We start from the raw sequence: 21,654 nt of genomic DNA, 5'->3' as shown, positions 1-21,654 counted from the left end.
TTGGCAACTGGTGATGAGAGGAGGGGTTTTGATTACGGGGGTGAGCTGGGAAGAAGTGGCTTATTGACTTGTCCACATATTATATGGATATTTGGCTCTGTTTAGAACCACTTATGAGCGCTTTTGGCCGAAAAAAAGTGAGTTTGGTCCTCTAAACAAGCTGCTTCTAGCCTTAGATCATCTCGTGATTAATGAATGGACTAATTGGCAACTAGCGATGAGAGGAGGGGTTTGGATTACAGGGGTGAGTTGGGGAGAAGCAGCCTATCGACTTGTCCACAGATCATATGGATATTTGGCCCTGTTTAGAACCACTTATGAGCGCTTTTGGCTGAAAAAAAGCGAGTTTGGTCCTCCAAACAGGCTACATCTAGCCTACTTTTCTCAAACTTGATTGTGTCCGACACGGTGGTCTTATCGGTATGTCATTCACGTCCCCACGATATGCCATTCACTTCCCAACAAATGCTCTGATTCTTGTAGCAGATGCAAGATGGTAGTATTTTCAATTGAATCTTGCTATATTTTTTCATGGGTGTAGATCTGTTCGTAAACCAATTTAGCTGATCAACTTGGTACGAACCATGTGATAATTTGAGAGAGAACTAGAAGTATGCACTATTTATCTTCAAATTGTCATGACATGCATCCTCCTATCTAGAAGAAGTAACATAATTTGGTATGAATTGTTTTGGGGCAATAAATTGGATATTTTTGGTTGCGGAGTTCTTGATCTGTTGGTCCAGGGAGCCGCTTTCTAGTGCGAATTTTGCCTCTAATTTCTAATTTTTTGGTAGATTTTGAGTTGTCGGTTTGTTGATGTTTGGATCAATTTGGTATGCAAGGGGTAGCTGCCCTTTCTGGAAATGGCAGAAAGAGTGCGAAGAATATCTTAGCAAGGAAGGAATCGCCAGTGTGGACTCTAATTCGGTTGTTGATGCAATTCTTGAGCTCGTGGAGGCTACATTTGATTTGAAGCAAGAAATGGAGGCTGTTAAGAAGGACATTGCAATGATGAAGAAGACATCAGTGAAGGAGAAGGATGGAGATGATAGCAAGATTGGTCCGTTGCCTAGATGGGTGAAAGCACTGTTGTTTCTGCCTGAATGATGTGCTTGCGCTGATGCCCATCTTTATTGGCCTTGGGAATTAGCTCAGTAGGGATGCATTTCAGTATGTTGAACATTGATGTAAATAGCAAAGTTGGTGGACATGTAGATAGTCCCAGGTTGTGCGTGTATCCTGGAATACTTTTGCAGCCTAATTGGAATGATAACGATTAACTTTGACATAGAGCATGAACTTGAAATTTCAACATGACCATTGCAGTTAAAGTAGCATGAACTTGAATGCAAAAAATAAATAAATGAATACAACAATATTTATATTAATCAGTAAACAGACAAGTCATCATACTATTTAGGGGTATATTAGTTATTACACACTCAGGGCAGACAATCCCTTCAAAGAAAATCAAAGTATCCAAGCAGCCAACTTCTCCAGTCAGCATATTCTCTAGACAACTACTTCTCAGAAAAACCAGCTTATCAGAAAAACTCCTTACAAAAAAGCTGAACCAAACATGCCTTTATCGGCCATGATGCAGGCAGAATAGTTTGGTTCGTTCTCATGTCTTCAAAAATGGAAGTGATTGGATTTAGTCGGTGTTAACTGATGTCAATAAATCTATATTTCCTATAAAATAGACGAGTTGTGATATATCTTAACGATCTCTACCGTCCACCGAATTAATCAAATGGTTATGAATCAAGAAATTACCATGCATGTGTGTTTTTGGATAGTCCGATATGCAAATCTCTTTTTGTTACGATGTATTCTTTTATTTCTTCGAATTGCTATATCCTAAATTGATTTCGCATATGTGTTTGATAGTGTTAGAAAAACGAGAGTTAGCTTAGCCGTCAAAGCTAACGGAGGGCTCATTCCACACTTTCCCTTCAACACAGTGAAGACCACAAGTGAAGTTATGAGATGTAGAAACTAAACAAAGATGGTTTATGTCTTCAAATTTGTATGGGTTTTCACTTGAACTTGGTTCATAATTTGATAAAAAAAAACTAAACAGTAAGCTTGTAAAAGTGTTCACTGCACAGCAGGTTCGTATTTGGACAAACACTCAGATTTTCAGATGATACAGTGAACTCCCAAGCTGAAATCTTTCAAATCGCACTTGCTGTTGCCCCATAAGACTATTAACAAACTGGGCTTTGTGCCCAATCATATGTCAACTTTGTCAAGGCGCCATCTGCCGTGCCCTGTCCGAGGCCCACTCGACATGATTTCAGATTTTCAGCGCACTTAAAAAATTCTCATCTTTTTTTTAGCCTTAAAATTTTCTCTTCTTTCCTCTAGAAGTACAGTACAAAAGTTGCGAGAATAGGTCAGGATACTTTCTTTTTAGACTTTTATCTCCCTTTTCTTCTTAAGAAATCTCGAACACACTAAATTACAGTTTTGAGTTCAAGAGTGGCAGCTACGTTAGGTTCTTCACGTTTCCAGAATAGTACTAGTACATGGTAGTACTCTGGTAAAGTCGTATAGTGTCCACCGTGTACACAGACCGCATGTCTTCGTCGACCTAACTAACTTCCATGTACGGTTCTACAGCATGTAAAAGAGTATATGACCTCTGCTGTCGAGACAGCAACTTGGCAGCAGGCAGGACCGCTGCGTGTCTGCAACTGGAGGCAAATGCATGCACTCGATCGCTCCGTCGACGCACGCACAAGCTGGCTGCTTTCCCGCGAGCTTCCTCGGTCGGGACGCGACAAAACCGCAAATCTTTGTCGGCCTCCCGGCCGGGCCGGCGAACGAACGATCGCGCGCGGAATTGGCAAGTGGCCTTGCTTGCTCGTTCTCTGCACTTGGAGGAGACGTAGCGTAGGCGAGCGTAGAAGCTACACGTTCACCGCCTCGACTGTTGCCGTCAAGAGGGCCACTAATTCCGTTCGTATCTGTTGATTTTTTTTTCATGGTATCGGCTGAATTGTAATCTCTACTTATAAAACACAAGTTTATTATCAGGTCACACGTCATCTTTTCGTTTATTCTCCTTACATCTAATAAAACTCTTAAAAATTTAAATAATTTATCTATTTGTATCATCTACTTTTATTCTACAGTCTTCTTATCTCTTTACCTACTATGAATATAAGACATGTTTTACTAATAAAAATAAATTAATGAATTATGTATTTGTCTTCATACGTTAAGTTTGTGCTTGATAGTATCATATTTAATGCTTATATTTTTGTTGTATCCCACGGGTACTTAACTAGTCCATCTCTACACGCATGAGGATACTTTCAGTCAGAACAGGTAGGTGCGTGTTCGTCACCGACGGTTTCGGTGCAAAATTCAGGGAAGCTGAAGCATGTGATTTCTGTAAATCGGTGAAACTGAGTTGTGTAATGGAGTGCTTGCTATGCGGTTAGTGAGAGACTGAGAGTGATTAGTGTACTAACACCACTAAACGAACGTAATTGTCAGTAGGCTTGCACTTCCAGAACTGACTGCCACACATCCAACTTGCCGGTAGGATTCGACAGAGCCGCAGGCAAGAGCGCCAGCCGAACCGCCACCCGTTCAACGCCGGATGCCGCTGCTGCCACCAACCGTTCGCGGCAGACGAGACAAACCCCCGGCCGCGCCCTACCGAACCACGCGTACAGCAGTGGCTCCCACGGCGGAAGATTCAGGCCTGGACCGCCACACGCGAGATCCCAATCACACCGGAGGAGGACGACGCCTCCCAGCATCCATCCTACCTTCCTACCAGTTCCTCCCCTAGAAGATTCTACGGAAACTTACACCTAATCGGAAGCTGACACGGCTCGATCCTGGTCCACGCAGCGCGTGCATGGACGCCATGGAGATACCATCGGCCAGTCTGATTCCGATGTCACTGCTTCTCTCACAGAAGCTAACCATTTGGCATTGCATCACATCAGACCATTTGGCATTGCATCACAAGTAGAGACAGGCAGATTGCTGCTACAACTTTCTCTCCACAAATCTTGGGGAGAAGCTGAAACAAACTTGAACAGCTTATACAGCATTCTACTTCTACGCATTGCAGCGCCTGGGGTCAGGCACAATTTCAGAACCCTCGGTTATGGGCTGCAAGAACTAGACTATATTTACAACGAATTGAATGATGATAGCTAGGAGGGTACTGTACAATGGTGATACAACAAGTTAACATCGTATTGCTACTGTCAGCTACGTCTTGATCCGCCGCCCCGGGTTGCGAGGGCGAAGCCACCGCGGTCGTACATGCGCTGGATCTCTTCCCGGTACCCGCTGAGCGACTTGCGAGGCAGGGCTGGGGTCAGCTCCACCACGTCGCCCATGCTGAGCTTCCGGTTCAGATCCCCTATGGGTTCGTGATTGACCCTCGGTCGCAGATCTTCCTTTTCGGGGATGCTGTAGGGGCTCCATCTCGGACTGTTGGCACCTACGCGGCCCATGAGATCCATTACGGTTGAGTTTGCGGGAAATTCTTGGACAGACATCTGAAATCACAAGCGCAAAGTTCGTCAGATAACTAAACCAACATATGCAGTGATCCATGTGTGAAAGTAACCAGCAACTGGGCTAACCTTGTCATGCTCCAGGAGGATGACAAATAGGGGTCCGTCGTGGTTGCATTGGCGGGTATATGAGTAAGGGCAGTCATCTGAATGCAAGGGAAATGGGCAAGGTGGCCTCATGGTATCACCACTGCCTAAAGATGCATTCCGTTCTTTGTTCATCGCTTCGCATTGCCAAGTAAGCACCCATCTTGCCCATTCCACCATTTGAAGCACGAAGGAGTGCCTGCAGGTACCCTCCTTGTACCTCCAGTGCGCAGCGAATCCATACTCTGCCTGCTGATGCATCTCCTTTGTGCGGATTTGGACTTCAAATGGGTGAACGCCCTCACTCATGACAACAGTGTGCAACGATCGATACCTACAGCAAGCAAATCAGTGCAAGTTCTTGCAAAAAAAAATGTATGGGTGCATAGGATTTCATGTTAGCATACCCATTTAATTTTGGACGTGATATGTAGTCCTTGAATCTTCCAGTAACTTGAGGCCACAATTTATGAACAACAGCAAGCGCTTGATAACAATCTTCTTCATTCTCAATCACGAGGCGCAGGCCATGGATATCATGGATCTCCTCCATTGCCAAGTTCTTCCTGATGATTTGACCAAATTCAGTTAGCAAAGATGCACAAAACATTGTTTGTTTCATTATCAATCAGTTAAACTACACATAATGCAAAAAGAATGCTTTTGACATACTTTAGCATCTTGGAATGAATACTGTATAGGCTCTTGTGCCTCCCAGAAAGATTGTGATATGAGACACCGGCTTCCCTCAGGCCTTTAGTTAGTTTATCCACAGCAGATGTAATTAGTGCTTCATCAAAGGACTCTGCAAGTTTGGATGACAATTCCTTGTGCTCTTCTGGATTCAAATACTTGAAACAAAGATTTTCAAGCTGGTCTTTCCAGCTAGCAATCCCTAATCGATTAGCCAAAGGCACAAAGATCTCCTTGGTCTCTTTGGCAAATCTTTGCTGTTTGACCAAAGGCAAAGCTTCTAAGGTCTCCATGTTATGTAAGCGATCTGCAAGCTTTATTAGAACAGCTCGAGCATCAGCCATTGCAAGAAGCATTGTATGCAAGCAATCAGCTTCAACAGTCCTGCTGGCTGTGTTGTTATCACGAGCAAGTTTGCTCAGGTGGCTTAACTTGGAAACCTGAACAGATCAGATAGAAACCATCAGGTTGCATGATAGCAAATGACAATGGAGCTGGCATGCACAATTTCACATTGCTATCAAGTACTTAACATAATACATCGCCCAAGTTGTGATTATACAAGAAAATACACTATTAATAAAGACAATAAGCAATGCACGAGAATCATCAACTTAGCAACTTGCATCATATTGCAAAATAAAAATTGAGCTTGATCCAAATGGAGCATCTTTCATTAGGTACTGATAGGTTAATGCAAGTTATATGAACATGGCACATGATCATTGACTTAAAAAACAGGGAGTATACCATCATAATTGAGATCAAATAATTGTAATTGATCCAGCCAACAACTTGATAATAGACAGAAATAACAATACTCAGGGTACCAAACTTATGAATCCAATCCCACAAGAACAAATGATCAAAACCTAATGAAACACGGAACACGTACCCCTTCCACGAGATCAGCCACCCCAGCACCAAACATGTGGAAGATGTGATCATAGTCCACGAACGAATCATCAATTGTGTCATGCAGAAGCCCAGCAGAGACAACCGTCGCGTTCGCCCCAATCTTGGCCAGTAGCACGGCTGTCTCCACACAATGTTGCAAGTATGGATCACCACTCGCCCGCGTCTGATCACAGAACAAGATTCAGTAACTAATGCACAAACCACTCATGAGCGAGTAATTTTCAGCTAGAGGTTGGCGCTTGTGGTTTGACCTGGCCACGGTGAGCCTTCTCGGCCTCCAAGAAGGCCTTCACGACGAGCTCCTCATGGAAGATGTTGTGGCGATCCTGGGCACTGGCGAGCAGCTCTCGGGCATATGGCTCGCAGGCGGGGCTCGCCTCCGCGAGGTTCTCGTCTAGTTCGAACGCGAGCTCGCCGGCGCCAACCTCCGGCCGAGGGCTGGTGGCCGGCGCGTAGTCGACGCAGGAGCCGAGCGCGCTGCGCACGAAGCCAGCGAAAAGGCGGTCGCGCTCGCGACCGGCGAGCCAAGAAGCCGGCGGGCTCCGGGACGGCGAAGAGGAGGACGGCCCTTGGAACACCGACACGGGGCTGTGGTGGTGGTGCAGTTCGCGCCACTTGAGCGGCGAGGACGAGTGGGAGTGGGAGTAGGAATAGCCGCCGCCGGCGACGCTCATGTCGTCGGATCTGTCGTGCCACAGCGCGCCGAGCTCGTCGTGAGCCGGGGCGCGGGGCGGCGCAGCCGCCGCGGCCGGCGAGGAGAAGAGGCAAGAGAGGCCACCGCCGGCGGCAGGCAGACGGTGGGAGGCGGCCAGTGGCGGGGGCGCTGCGGTGGTGCACGGCGACGAGCCACGGGAGCTCGGGTCGAACTCAGAAGAGTACACCGCGCCTGGCGGACTGGTGTACAGGGAAATCGCCGACAGAGACATGGTCGCCGGAATCTGGGATGCCTCCGACGAGCTCGAAACACCCGAACTCACAACCCCTTCTTAGCTTCGACGAATTGGGAAACGGTTCAGATTTCGAAATGGAAACAGATCGGATTGGGGCCGAACACAGGGTCCGATGCTAGAATTGTGATCTCGGTGAGATAAAGTCGACGAATTTGTGTTCCTACTTCCTACTACAATAAATCGATCGCAAAAACTACACTAATTCGGAGTGGAAACGGCTGAAATTGGAGGGAACGGAGGCTTGTGAGCACGAATTCGACGCCAAAAGTTGATCTTGCCGTGATAAAGTCAGAGAATTTCGGGGTGCGGTATACTGGGACGAGCAAGAGAGAGAAGCGAGAAATGGGGAAACCTCTTCTCCTCGCGTATAATATTTGGGTTGCTTTGCTTCAGCTACATCCTATGCGTATGCGTGTGCCAATTATAGGAAGGCAGCTGGCTTCAGAAATGTCGGAATTACCCCATTGGAGAGGAATTTTCGTCTTCTATCGGGCTGCAGGAATTCTGGCTGTTTTAACTCGCTATTCTTAGTCGTTTACTTGTTTTTATCAAGCATTTTAAAATTATGTCTTTTTCTTTAAACACTTGTACACCTCGTAGACTTACGCATATAATTACTCCATAACACACTCTCATATAACACATGCTGAAAACCAAATATGATTAACTTAGCAAGGATGTGGTTAGCTGGGTTTGAGCCTGGTAGGTGTGATACTCAACTGCAACTTTTACCAATCGAGCAAGCTAAGTTACATTTTACTGATTCTTTTTTACATCTGTGATAAATTCCAGTTGTTTAGCCGTTTCTTCCGCAATTGCACAACATAGAATATAACCTCAAGCTCTGCTTAGGTACACTTACAGCATAAGGTTCAGGTTCGAACTCATCCTGTTAACTACTATTAAGCCGAACCTGGCATAGATTGACATAGGGTGGTAAGTCTAGAAGTGTCACATATTGTGGCGAATCATAAATTGTTTCAGTATATTTTTAGCTCTTTGATATGAAAGAAATGCTGTCTGCAAAAGAATTTGGCCAGGGGCAAAAGCAGAAAAACGTTGCACAGTTTATGCCATCGCAAAGTTGAGTTGTCGCCTAGTTGGGTAATGGCAGGCATCTATAGTGGTGCTACTGTAACTACGTTATGCCTAAAGTTTTTGGACAGACCAATACAGTACATGTCGTTGTTACTTTTATCCTATCCAAACCTTTATGTTCCCTGCCACGGCTAATGGGTAGTGGCTCATCCACCTCTCTCCCGTTCATCCTCTACTTCTTTCTCTTTTTCCTATTTCTATATTTTTTCCCTCTCTCTTTTCTTCTTTCTACTCTTCATCCATGATAAAAAAAAAATTATTAAAGAGTTTTTATTAGCTACGAAGCAATAGGGGCTCTGTCCGTGGCCACAACAAATGATAGCCGATGTGATGCCAATATACCATTGCCGACGTGATAAAAGCAATGCAAAGCAAATATCTCAAAGGATTTTTTTTTTAGAATGTACTTCTCCACTAGCTCTAGAAGGCAGGAGAGTGGAGTGGTGTGGTGGTCACTTTCTAATCCTGCACTTAGAAAAAATTCTGAAGGCAGTTACAGAAACTTTGGAGATTCGGATGACAAAATTTTCCATCGAGCAGAGATTGATTTCGGCTTTATAACTGGGTGCGCACCTAGCTGCTGTGGTTGAAGCGATATTTAAATGGCCTCAATTTTCTGTCATATGAAAACCAGACGTTTAAGAACGAATAGTTTGGCACATACTGAAGCATGGTATGCTTTGGGAACTGTGCAGTTTCTGCCGAGGCAGTACACATATAAATTTATTGTACTATAAAGTACGCTACTGTGTTGTTCCTGCACATTTTTTTTCCCTCCTATTCTTCGGATGGCTCAAATCGCACGAAATTTTACGCGACGTTCAAAATTCCACTGGCGACTAGAGATGAAGGTTCGGGGATTCTGCCAGGGCGATGACCTAAGGCCCTCCAAAGTTAGAGCCTCGACTAAGTATACATGTAATATATATAGCCCTTTACATGTATAGATTTAAAGTTAGCTATGTAAAAAAATATTATGGCTCGATCTAAGTTCCTAACCTAAGAAGTTGATGCCCTTACTTGTGTTATTCGTTTGTCATGACGTTGTAACCAACAAATAAGACGAAAGATGATGAGTAGTCCATGCAGCCATGCCCTAATCCTAATCTAAGGAGCTGTTTAGTTAGAGGCTAAAAGGAGCCAAACTAAATTTAGTTGTCCCTAAAAATTTAGCATCAGTTTAGTTTGAGGCTAAAATTTGATTATGCCTAAAAAAATTTAGCCGGCTAAAATTTTTCTATAGAGTTTTTGGGCAAACCTCGGACGACCAAATCATCCGCAAAATTTTTTGGTCAACAAAATTTTAGCTTGACCTCAAACTAAACACCATTTTGACGGCAAAAATTTTGCACTACAATTATTTGGACTCTAGCCAAATTTTAGCTTGGCCTGTTGGGCCTAAAAACAAACAGCCCCTAAATCTCTCTTCTCTCTTTCCCAAAATCAAACGTTGTAGCATTACCTCACATTATCCACCTTATGTCGCTGCATTTAATAGAGATTTCATGGATTCCTAATCTACCCGGCTTCAATTATTTTGATTGCAACGACTCTACTCTGTTTTGTCAATTAACCGTTGTATATAGAGTGCTACTTTTTTCCCTTCCTACCTGATGCTTGATTCATTGTTAAATAGATCACATGTTCACCTTTTTAGTACTTTAGCTGTCACCGTCACCGAAGTCCAGAGAGCGGAGGTGAAACCGTAGAGTGAGAAGCCTTGAATCACTTAGCAAGAAGGGGATTGTCGATTGTCTTACGATTTAATGGTAAGTTTTTTTAGTTGTTTATTTTGATTATTTGAATTATAGCCTTGCATTAATTCCCTGAAGATAATTTTATTTTGTTTTTTTAGGTCATTTTCAACTATGAGATGTCCCACTGTTAAGTCTTCATCTTCCGGTCGTTCTATAGGCTTTTGTTCATTATCTAATTCTGGTATGATAAACTCCTTTTATGTTTTAGTTGTTACAATATTCTTAAAAAGTGTTATTCTTAATAGTCAAATACTATATTTTTTACTTCTTAATGTATTACTATCGTTACCAAGAACTTGTCTTTGCGGTGCACTTCTAAATGTACCAGATATTTAATTTTTAATTAAAATATACATATTATTTTCTTTATAGGATCTTCAATTTTTATTTCATCGAAGGTCATTGAGATGTCAGGGCCAGCCCTGGTTAGCACGACGGGGTCACGGTTGAAGATGACCTTTAGACGGTTGAGTTACGATCTGACCTTTAATTTTCGTCGTCTGATAATTTTGTTGTTTTCAGATGTCTGAGAATCAGCACCTTCTTTTTTTCCCTATGTAGAGAAAGAGGAAAATCTGGAGTCCTGGAGTAAGAGGAAACAGTTTCTTCCATCCTTTCTCTCTGTTTTGGCATGGCGCGAATTCACGAGCCCTGTGACGTGTCGACGCCGCCCGTTGCCTTCTCGGGCTCGCAGACGCAACGCTCCGGCCGGACACGCGGCGCGCGCGCTCCAGGAGCGGCCGCGCCCGGCGGCAGCACGTGGCCGAGAGCAGCGAACCAGGCGCGAGGTGGCGGCTCGCGACTGGCGGGGCCAACCTGCCCGTGCCAGCAACTCAAGACGTGTACGGTACGTGTACGTCGCGGCATACGGGGGAAACGTGTGGGAAATACTAGCATACGAGTAAATGTTCTTCATACAGAAGGTCAACTTTTTAACTAGTTTAATATTGAGTTAAACACTAGCTGTATTTTTTACCAGTTTCCTCAATTAGTAGTATGACCGTATAGTCTTTTTCTACGATTCTACCCGTACCTGTACAGCGACAGTCGTAGTAGCTGGCAGCGAAAATTCCAGTGATATGCTGGGCCTTTCTGGAGACCAAACTGGCCCAGTTTAAAACTGGGCCTTCAACGGGCTTTCCTTTTCTAGGCCGTTGCTACACACTGGGCTACGCCAAATCCAGTCCACATCGAGGGAAATACTATGCCGGGCCGTGGAAAAGATGTGGAAACGTGGGTTGGGCCGTCAAATGCACCGGTTACGCGGGATTCCTATCCATCGGCCACCATAACTACCCTACTCGGATATTTCTCACCCGCCGGATCAACCGAAGGATTACGAATTAAATATATGATGTAATAATAGGTATTAGATATTATTCGTGTCTGATTTTAGGTAAAAAAATAAAATATATGATGACGAGTATCCATCCGAAATATTTAAATATTAGGTGTTACAAGAAAGGCTATTATAATTTCACTTAAAATATAATAATATATAGTTAAATTGTAACACAAGTAATATCAAATGCTATTGTTTTCATATCTCAATAATCACTTTTATTTTCATTGTACATCTATATTGTTTAATTTGTTGTGTGAGGATGCAATAAAGTGAAATTTTTTCATCTATTCGACTAACCGAAAACTTACGCTACTATCCGTTTCGACTCCGACTCTGAGAAAAAAATATAGGATATGATACATGATAAAGAAATAATTATTCGGTACTATCCGTATCTGACTTTGACTCTAAGAAAAAATATAAGATGTGATACAAAATGAATTATATCTATTCGTATTCGATCCGATTACACCATTACCTATCCGTAGTTTTGGTGTAGGTCACTATGAGATTGGTATGGAGAATGATCGGACGGTGAGGATGAGCCATGGAGGAGGAGAAAAGATAGTGCACTGTACTTACACGTGCCAGCATCATATTCACGCGAGATGTGTGGGTGGGTGGAAAATAGACTTGGATTTCAACGTTTTTCTTCTGAACTATGAGTTCATTTTCGAATCCGTTTGGACCATGGTGTTATTTATGATTAATGGACCAAAATAAGACTATATGAATATATTTTGTATTTTTAATGTTTTTTAAATTCAACATTTGAATATACTAGTTCAAAAAAATTCACATAAAACTTAGACCAGTGTTAAAAAAATTGAACTAGGTTTCACAAAATGTTGACTTAATTTTTCCAAATGTTGAATGCATATGAAAGCACAAAATGCAATACTGGGCTGCGAATTTGAAAGATGTTAAACTAATGCTTCAAAATTGTTGAATTAGTTTTCGCAAGATGTTGAATAAAACTTTTCAAAATATTCAATACGTATAAAAACACAAAATCATAAACCAATCAATTAGTAATAAATATTAGAAAAATAAAATGAAAAAAACTTACCTTCTCATGGGCTGTAGCCCACGTTGATGGGGCCTCTAGATCACCTGGGCTGGCCTACGTCCAAGTGAGTTTTTTTACATTTTCTAACATTAATATTTAAATAAATAGATCCTTGATAGAAAAATTTGTATAAATAGACGTCTACCACCCCTGTAAGGGCTGTAACTCTTTTAGAGAGCGGTTAACATGCTACAGTAGTATGTGTACCTCTTACTGCTATTTGAGAGGACGGTTAGGCCCCATGCTCCCCTTACTGCTCTCTGATAGGGTGGTTAGCGCCCCTACCGTACTCTAAGAGGACGGTTAGCCTAGTTTTATTATAAAAATAACAAAAATTTGAGAAGTTATCTAAGATTAAAATAACAAAAATCTCAAAAAATATTAAAGTGAAAATAAAATAAATATATGTAAGGAAAATAAAAAAAATCACACTGAATGTTAGATATAATGTGTACATAAGATGAGTATATAGAATTTGAACATTACTAATAACATGTAGGCTACATCTAAGAATATACACAACTTAGGTAATAGATTAAAAATAATATAACAACCTTGAATTCAATAAATACAATATTTAGTAGCATAAACATTACGGATGAAATGGCCCTTGAAGCTGTATCTGCCTTATCTCCCGTTTCATCCAATGGTAATCGTATTCTGGGAATTTTAGTCTACGTGATGCCGGTATATACGGAAAATAATCAAAGTTAGGATCTCAGTCATCTGCCCTATCGTCAGAGAATTCAAAACGACGTGGAGTTCTATGAGGAGTAAACACGAAGTCATCATCGTTGTAACCTACCCCTTCGGTTGTGGTGGGACTGGTAGAAGCATTTCCTCTTGTGGTTGTTGTCGAACAACCACTTATTTCACGGCGGCTTGAACCACCGTCTCTTTCACAACGACGCGAAAGTCTCGATTGACCACCTCTGCGTCTCCAGTTATGTCCAAATAGACAGTCGTAACTGAAGAGTAGATGCAGACTAAAAATGTTCGCGATAAGTTTGTTCAGCAACTCTTCATCACGAGGGAATACCTAGTATACAAAAAGAGCATACGAAAATATAAACGTGTCTTAGAAGTGCAACATAACAATTAACTGGAACATGTAATAACGATGAATGTACCTTAATGTGCTCCTCATACTGCTGAGGGTGCATAAATATCGTGTGTGCTCGCTTGATAAATTTTTTTGCTATATTGGCTAGTTCGCACACTTTGATATATCTTTGGTGGCACTCTAACAAGTGCGCCTTTAGGTCCATGGAGGTCATAAAGCTTACTGTTCGCCGCCATTCCTCCATGGTGAAACAGGGACAACGGGTCATGATCTGTCATTTTAACAACATTTTGTTCAGGTTCTCCTCCTTGAATACATTGTCACGTTTTGCCTGGGTCTCCCTCATAGTCTGTAGGGCTATCATTGAGAATTTGGATATCCACGAGAAATTTCTGCTTGAGGAGGCAACCATGGTTTGGTATTAAGTATTAGATGGTAGTGGTGTTTCGAAAAACTACGATGTCATGACCTTCTTGTTGCATCGGCCTCGCCTTTTATAAGCAAGGATCGATGGTGGATGTACCAAGTGTAGGTATGTAATTTAGAGACAATGCATGCATTAGATACCTTCCCACAACGAGAAATAACTGGACTATGAGTAGTCGGCAGCGTTCGGTCACATCGGTCTAAAAAGGTGGCTGCAAGCAGTTTCGTCAGTTTGAAAAGTTGACAGCAAGGGGTTGCATCTCCCTGAAAAGGTGGCGGCGAGAGGTGACTTCACTCTAAGAAGCTGGTAGAGTGATGTCACATAGGATTAAAAAAAATGTTAATGACATGATAAGTAGTAATGTCTGAATTTGTAATACAGAGAAAGCAGATGTGCAGTCACATCGCTCATAAAAGGTGGCAACATGCGGCATCGCTCATAAAAGGTGGTTTCGTTAATCCGAAAAGGCACTAGCGTGCGGCCACATGTAGTACATAGAAAGTAGACACGTCCGAATATATAAGACTAGTTTGTGAAGCAAACATGCATCATAAAACAAACATCTAAGTTACGAAAGCAAAGATAAAATCCTACTACTGCCTCCCCCACTGTCATCGGCTGTTCCTATCATCATGGTCATGTCACCGATATTGCTGGTTCGCCCTCACGTGGCCCCTAGAGTAGGTCAGGTTGTCCGGTGGAACAACCTGCCTGGTAGACCTCATAGCGATCAAGGGAGTCGAAGCCTCCTCCTGGGTCTGCTGCGTCGGTAGTGGAGCAGTGGGCAACTGAGACCGCGTGACAACATCGTAGTCCGGTGTGCCCCCAAAGAAGTCCCTCATGAGGTTGAACGGGTGGTCCGACCCAGGCTCATTCTCCTGATTCAGATAAGACGATTGCGATGGTGCCGCTGTCGTCCATGCATAATCACTAGAGGGGTCTGTGAACGAATGACTGTATTAGATACGGTAAATGTGGAAATGAATGTATTAGTAAAAATGCAATGTTATACCTGTATGGTGTCCAAGGACAGATGTAGATAGCCAGAACTGAGTGCCGAAGTAGGGTGCGAACAGTGGAGGTACAGATGAAGACGTCATGGCTTCATCACCGTAGTAACCTGCGGAAGAATGATTACATTATATATACTTTTGAATATATTGAATGCGGCAGTATATTGACACTCATTACCTGAGAGTCCTGCGAACGGTGAAGGTGTCGGTGCTGGTCATGGTCTAGGTGTCAGCGATGATAAGTGTGTAGGTGCACCTAATATAATTTTTGAAATTAATGCATTTGTAACAACAAGATATTGCTAAACGTCGTGCATATAAAAAATGCCTACCTGGTGTTACCGGCCCTAGAGGCCGTGATAGAGATGGCAGTGTAGATGCCGGTCCCAGTGGATCATAAGTAGCGGCGAACCGGTTGTGGTTTAGTGGCAACTCGTGGTGCAAAGATGCGTTGGTTCACAGGAAGTGGCACCTTCTCACTGAGAACCGAATAGCCGGAGATCTAGAGGCAGGCCCGTCGACTAGCAGGGGCAGGGTGGGCACTCGCACAGGGCCCCAAATAATTGGGGCCTCCAAATCCTAATTAACTTGCTTAGGTATATACTTAATCAGAGATAAAAATAAAAGCCCAGCAGACCAGCAACCAATACGTCAACAACCGATCGTGTTCTGCCTGTTCATCTCCTAGATCGCGCAGTGCCCTGCCGCCGCACCTGCCGAGTGCCGACGCACCCTGTGTCCCTGCTGGCTGCCGCTGGCGTCACGCAAGAGCAATAACACGGCGCGAAGAAACCCACAACGCTGTGGAGTCCGGCCGATCCCGTCAGATCAAAGGCTCGAAGCAGGCCATTCACAGCTTCATGTTAGATCGAGGACCTCTGGAAGCCATAGCCATGCAAGCCACTCTAATCAGGTTGTTTCATTGCTTTTCATTGCCTATACACAGAGTCTGGATTAACTATAGTTTGGTTCATGAATTTCTAATACTACTGGTTACTGCTATTCTTTCTTGTATTTGTGCATTTGAATGTTATTTTCATTTTCTTCAATTATTCCATGTCTTATGGAAGTAGAGATAGAAAATTTGAATTTGGAGGCTAAATTGAGAGCTTGATTCATAAGTTTGGCACAGGACCTCCAATTTCTGCGGGACGGCCCTGTCTAGAGGCAACCATTCGTGGGATTAATACACGTTCACAGCGGGTTCAATATTTTTGGTCATTCATAATGCTAAGTTAAGTAGATACATAAATACTATACCATTGTAGTTTAGTACTACCGTTCATATAGCAAACTTTGCATTCTTCTTTTGAATTTTATTGAAAGGATTGTTTTTGATAAACTTGCCATTTCTACGACGGGATACAAAAGTTACAGTTTCGGCTGTTCACGATTTCAGATTTCTCCAATCCTGTTGTCTTTCTTGATTTCTTTTATGGTAGCCATTCGTTCGGATGAACTGAACAAAAGTTCAGACAATCGAGAGAGAAAATAATAATCTGCGCATGGTACATTATTTGCTGATAAAATGTCCCAGGCTGCACCACGAATGGCAATTTTGTCCCATAAATAAAATGCCATAGCCACGTATGAGTATTGCGAAACTCCAACTGACAATCTACCTACACAACCATACGGGAGAGACGTACAAGCAGGGGCTAATTCCTTCATGATTCTATATTCACAACAAAGTTTCACTTCTGTAGACTCATCTCCAAGCTCAGGCTAGACTTATTGACGCCAAGCAAATTAATAGGACACGGAGCAATCCATGAGCGCCTCATGCTGCTTCGACGACAGGGTAGGATGCACAAGTAGCAACACCTGCATCATTTAGAGTCCAGTCAATATCGTGTTGAGAGTGCGACATATCCTGAAGAGCAGGATCCCTTTTCGTTTGTGGGATGTGGTATGGAAGCGTATATAGAATACTCACCGCACATGTTCTTGCCCATCTCCATCTTGAAATAACCATTATCGCCCCAGTCCGCGCCCCATGAGTTCTTGATGAGCCAGTAGGGAACACCATTTTCGACGCCATAGCCAACAGCCAGAACGGCGTGATTCACATCCTAGTGATGCCAAAAGATAGTTTCAGAACACTATAACATGGATTAATCCAAAGAAGTGGTGAATTCTGGCGAGGTGGTGAATAACATGAAAACAGGATGTCCTAATGTAACTGGACAGGAGCAATCCACGGAGAAACTCTACATGAACAAATCAAATGATAAATTGTAGGTTGGTGACATAAGGTTCTTATAAACTCACCATGGGAGTAGTTCCACAGTGGTCACTAGTGTAAACTCCGCTCTTATACAGCCTGAAACCATTAATCACCTCAAAGGCAACACTAACTGGGCGAACCAGTCCGACAGCATTCTTCAGTTCATCCTCAGCACCCTTACCACAACAAGAGAAATAAGTATACACTGTTAACTCAGAATAGTTCATCCTAGATAACACTCAATTGAAATTTAGAATGAGGTTCCTCACCAGAGTGATGTTAACTGAGTCAAGAACTTTGACTCCAACATTTTCGGGCTTGTAATGACATATGCCATTGACACCCTGGTAAGGGTAAGATTCCTCAGTGTCAAGGCCACCATTGTATTTGATGTACTCAAAGGCTTGGGAAGGAAGGCCTCCGTTGCACCCGAAGTTGTTGTACGCAGCAGCACAGTCAACAAGCTGTTGCTCAGAAAGAGAGATGGGCTTCCCAGTGGCCTGCGTATATGCTGCCTCAAGTGCACCAGTAGTGCTGCGAGAATAAGCATAAGAGGAATGTTATTATTTTGTTTGCAGGACCCCCTTTCATTCAGAAATATGCTGTGGTCATCATTTCTATGCACAGCAGATAAGAAAAGATTCCAAAGGCTATGCAGTAGGAAATGCAAGAATGGCTAATAATTAGCAGCTAAAAATATATCTGAATGAGATCAAATGCTTAAGTTTATCTCTTGTTTGTGTAACTGCAACATGCCCTTCCAATAATGTTACAACGTTGAGAGGTAAATTGATGCTTCAGTAAAGTCATCAAGCTTTCTGATTTACTAAAATAAGATGAAATTATATGTGTACCGCCTCAGGTCAATCAATCCATCTAGTCAACAAATGAGGTAGCAATTGGCCTGTCTGCATATGCATAGTAGCTAGTAATATGAATCGGATTTGTGGTCTCTCCCTGAAATATTGATTAAATATTTTATATCCTATACATGTTTGCCGATTGGTTTGTGAGGCATCTCAGACATTACAAATGTAAGCTACTCAGAATTAATGAATAAACACTAGTGAGAATACTTTCTTGCCTTCTTGGGACAAATTCCTTGTTTATACTAAACTTTTATTTCGAAGTGAACTTAGTTGACTGAAAACATGAAAGGCTCCACATCATAATCATAGATCACCTACTGGAACAGATCTGGAAGCAAGTGTAGATCCATAATTGTGTTGGTAGGTTGATCCAATTTTAATTGCTTGCATGTCACACGAGTGCGATAGCTCTACTTCCACGCTGAACATTTTTAAATAACCTCTGATTGTTTCTGTGATGAAAGATCTGAACTACTACACTTGAAAGCTAGCAATTTTCAACTTCACCTACAGATATATCTGTCAGCCCCCATCCTGGACCACACCTAAAGTAGTATTAAGTTCATTACTAGAAGCAGCACGGTTTGAAAGTGCCCCAACCTGATTACTTTCAAGACCATGATTGAATTAAAGGCCATGAGGCCCAAACAAACAATTCGGATGCAGACTCCAATTGGTACTTCCTGTCGGATATCATAGGCACCTTTTACTGGTAAATTAGTAAGCATGCACCAAACACAACTATCATCGACATAATTCCCAGATATTAGCACGCCTCATCATATTATTTTCTAGTACTTTGGGGCAAAGGGGTACAACAGTAATGGCATACTCCCTCCAGTCTTGTGTTAAAACTGTACAAAACGAAGAACAGAAAAGAGGACAAGAGGGTGCTGATTTTTCAGTAGTTACCTGAAGGTCCAGCAGGATCCGCAGTGGCCCTGGTTTTTCACGGGGCTCACGATCCCATCCTCCCTCCAGTCTTTCTACAGCAGCCACAACAATAGCAACATCACATACGCCATTTCACAACAAAATGTCCAAAATTCACAGCATCCAACATTGATGGAAATCGTTTAATATGTAACTACCACCACATGGCTCAGATCTAGCGACACAATACCTTGCAAAACTGCAAGGACCACCCGGATATCTATGCCAGAAATGCTCTGATACAATCCTTATAAAAATAGTTGCTAACAAGCGGCAAGCATGAACTCGGCATTTCCACCTCGTTTTGGTGCCAATCAGTTAATTAACCACTGAAAACTTATGCGATTCCGTTATAAAAAAAACAAAACCTATTGTAGGAAGCTTCATTTGTATGCAACTATGCATAGATAGTGGGGGCAAATGGACAGTAACTGCATCATGTGTCGGGGCCAAGGAAGAAAGTGGCTATGGTGGAGCCGGCTGAGCACATAGGCAAACACCACACACCACACAACATGACAGCAATGAGCAAATCCTGCAGCCACTCGCAAACTTTATATCAGAAACTCCCTTCTAAAGCCTAAACTTACCCACGCAGCCCTGCGTCCCATGTGACGGACGCAACAAATCACAATGCCTACGAGGCTACAACCTACTCGCCCCGCCCGTTTGGGAGCAAACCGTCGCGTTACGCCGTCACCATCCACAGGCCCCTAAACTACGAGCAGTCCGCAGGATCTTCTGTGACCGAGTAGCTTTGGTGACTTACAGTCTCCGGGAGCGTGACGGCATCCAGCATCCGGTGGTTGCCGAAGAGCGTCGCGGAGCAGTTCTGCGCCGCGCCGAGCCGGGTCGCGCGGAACTCCTCCCAGCTCATGTCCGCGAAGCCTGCAACCACGCACCAGAAAATCGTGTGAGAAAATCCGAAACGCGGAAGCGGACGGTCCAGATTGGGAAGGAGAAGGAGGAGGAGGCGCTGGGGTGTACGGTTGATGCCGAGGCGGTAGGGGAGGCCACGCCGGTTGGTGGAGCGGACGAGCTCCAGGCTCTCGGAGAAGATCCGGAACCGCCTCTGCACCTCTGCTGTGCTCTCGTAGCTCTTGCCGTGCCTGCATCGCGCCCCCGCGGGACGAGTCGAGAGGTCAGCAAGGCGGACGGCGGGTTGGGTTAGGGGACCGGGTGCTCACCTGACGGCGAAGCGGGCGAAGCGGAGTGCGTCGCGAGTGCGGCCGAGCGCGGTGAGGACGGTGGACTCGAGCGCGGAGGCCGCGCGGTCGGTGACGGGGCGGATCAGCTCGGAGTCGGAGAAGGAGGAGCCGGCCGCGGTGGTCGCAGCGAGGGCGAGGACGGCGAGGAGGAGGAGGCTGCGGTGGGCCATCTCGCCGGCGGAATGGGCAGGAGGGTTTGGTAGGGTAGTGAGGATAGATGGGCAGTGGCCAGCGGGCGCGAGCACGTCGGGTGCCTGGGTCTTATATACAGCGTTGAGCCCTTGTTAATCTTGTGCCGGAATCTAATTAATGTATGACTAATGTATTCTGATACTTTGAATCTTTTTGGCTATTAGTAACATATTTTTTAAAGCTTTAGTACAACGTTACTGAAGGTCGAAGATGTGGAATTTGAAGATTATAAATACAGAAACTTTGTTGTTGATGGGTATATTATCTATTGTTGAATTTTTTTTCTGTTGATGAGATACACAAGAAGCAAACCTGATGTTTAATCTAAAAAGTAAAAAATACAACCACCTTTACTAACATATTATTTCAACTGTGACCCGGTAGATCAGCATATTGTAGCCTTAAACGTTTGTTTGGAACATAAGAATTTCCCTGGCATAACATAAAGTTCAATTCCCGCATCTAGTATTGGAAGATTGATCTATTTTGATCTGAAGTATGTGGTGTGTGTAAAGTGTGCAGGTTAGTCCTTCCCATCTTCTTCAATTTGTAGGCTTTAGTTTACCACGCAGCTAGGAATAGATTCTAGTTCTGTACTCTTCGATAGGTAAACTCCAGTGGATCTGCGGTGAACAGAACCAACCGTGACGCCATTGCTGACGCATGGAGTTGGAGTTGAGTGCATGATTTGAGCTTGGAGAAGTAGAGGCTGACTGTGATTGGCCAATGGAGGAAAGAGACAGGATGAGACATGATTGAGCTAGCAGACAAAGGTGAGATGGCCAGATGGGAAGATATTTTCCGTTGGTTGGTGAGGGCCGTTTGTGATTGGCTCATTGGATGGAATGGATACGGCACCACGATGGCAACGGGGAGAAGAGAAGAGAGCGCCGTCTCGGACACGAATACAAGTGTCCAAGCTGACGTGTTTTTAACTGCGTACAACTCAGTCCTGCTGACAACAATGACATCGATGCTTAGACGTTTTTGTCAGCAGAAAATATACTCCATCCGATCATAAATATATATTTTTTAAAAATTCTGATTAAAATTTTAAAACTTAACAATAAATTGTAAAATATTTAGTTTAAAAATTTTAAAATTATATATATAGATTTATCTTAAAAACACTTTCATAATACCATAATATTCCATCGGATCATAAATATATTGGATAAGACACGGTCTTTAATACATAGCTTTAACAATTATTTTCTGTCAAAATATATCTATAAAATCTATTGAATTTGTG

General features: G+C 43.3%; 2 protein-coding genes across 2 annotated transcripts; both read right to left on the bottom strand.

Moving 5' to 3' along the window:
* Nucleotides 1-4,008: 4,008 nt before the first annotated feature.
* Nucleotides 4,009-7,625, bottom strand: LOC133896820 (probable GTP diphosphokinase RSH3, chloroplastic). Its single transcript, XM_062337468.1, has 6 exons — nucleotides 6,503-7,625; nucleotides 6,229-6,414; nucleotides 5,313-5,773; nucleotides 5,048-5,206; nucleotides 4,623-4,974; nucleotides 4,009-4,535 (listed from the first exon to the last, which is right to left on the bottom strand). The coding sequence occupies exons 1-6, from the start codon at nucleotides 7,175-7,177 to the stop codon at nucleotides 4,239-4,241; spliced, it is 2,130 nt and encodes a 709-aa protein (XP_062193452.1). The 5' UTR covers nucleotides 7,178-7,625; the 3' UTR covers nucleotides 4,009-4,238.
* Nucleotides 7,626-16,460: 8,835 nt separating this feature from the next.
* Nucleotides 16,461-20,459, bottom strand: LOC133896756 (oryzain gamma chain-like). Its single transcript, XM_062337370.1, has 8 exons — nucleotides 20,190-20,459; nucleotides 19,990-20,111; nucleotides 19,772-19,890; nucleotides 18,982-19,055; nucleotides 17,470-17,734; nucleotides 17,245-17,376; nucleotides 16,910-17,045; nucleotides 16,461-16,797 (listed from the first exon to the last, which is right to left on the bottom strand). The coding sequence occupies exons 1-8, from the start codon at nucleotides 20,378-20,380 to the stop codon at nucleotides 16,754-16,756; spliced, it is 1,083 nt and encodes a 360-aa protein (XP_062193354.1). The 5' UTR covers nucleotides 20,381-20,459; the 3' UTR covers nucleotides 16,461-16,753.
* Nucleotides 20,460-21,654: the final 1,195 nt, after the last annotated feature.

Source organism: Phragmites australis, chromosome 17 (genome assembly GCF_958298935.1).
Source record: "Phragmites australis chromosome 17, lpPhrAust1.1, whole genome shotgun sequence".
Taxonomy (NCBI): Eukaryota; Viridiplantae; Streptophyta; class Magnoliopsida; order Poales; family Poaceae; genus Phragmites; species Phragmites australis.
Note: the sequence above shows the minus strand (reverse complement) of the source record. Positions and strands in the feature narration are given on the sequence as shown.

Bases quoted from the DNA above. Each gene is read 5' to 3' on its own strand.
- LOC133896820 (XM_062337468.1), bottom strand. From the start codon at position 7,177: ATGTCTCTGTCGGCGATTTCCCTGTACACCAGTCCGCCAGGCGCGGTG. The intron at 6,415-6,502 runs GTCAAACCACAA...TTCTGTGATCAG, and splicing joins AGAAGGCTCACCGTGGCCAG to ACGCGGGCGAGTGGTGATCC. The intron at 5,207-5,312 runs GTATGTCAAAAG...TCAAATCATCAG, and splicing joins ATTCATTCCAAGATGCTAAA to GAAGAACTTGGCAATGGAGG.
- LOC133896756 (XM_062337370.1), bottom strand. From the start codon at position 20,380: ATGGCCCACCGCAGCCTCCTCCTCCTCGCCGTCCTCGCCCTCGCTGCG. The intron at 20,112-20,189 runs GTGAGCACCCGG...GGCGCGATGCAG, and splicing joins TTCGCCCGCTTCGCCGTCAG to GCACGGCAAGAGCTACGAGA. The intron at 19,056-19,771 runs GTAAGTCACCAA...TGGCTGCTGTAG, and splicing joins CCGTCACGCTCCCGGAGACT to AAAGACTGGAGGGAGGATGG.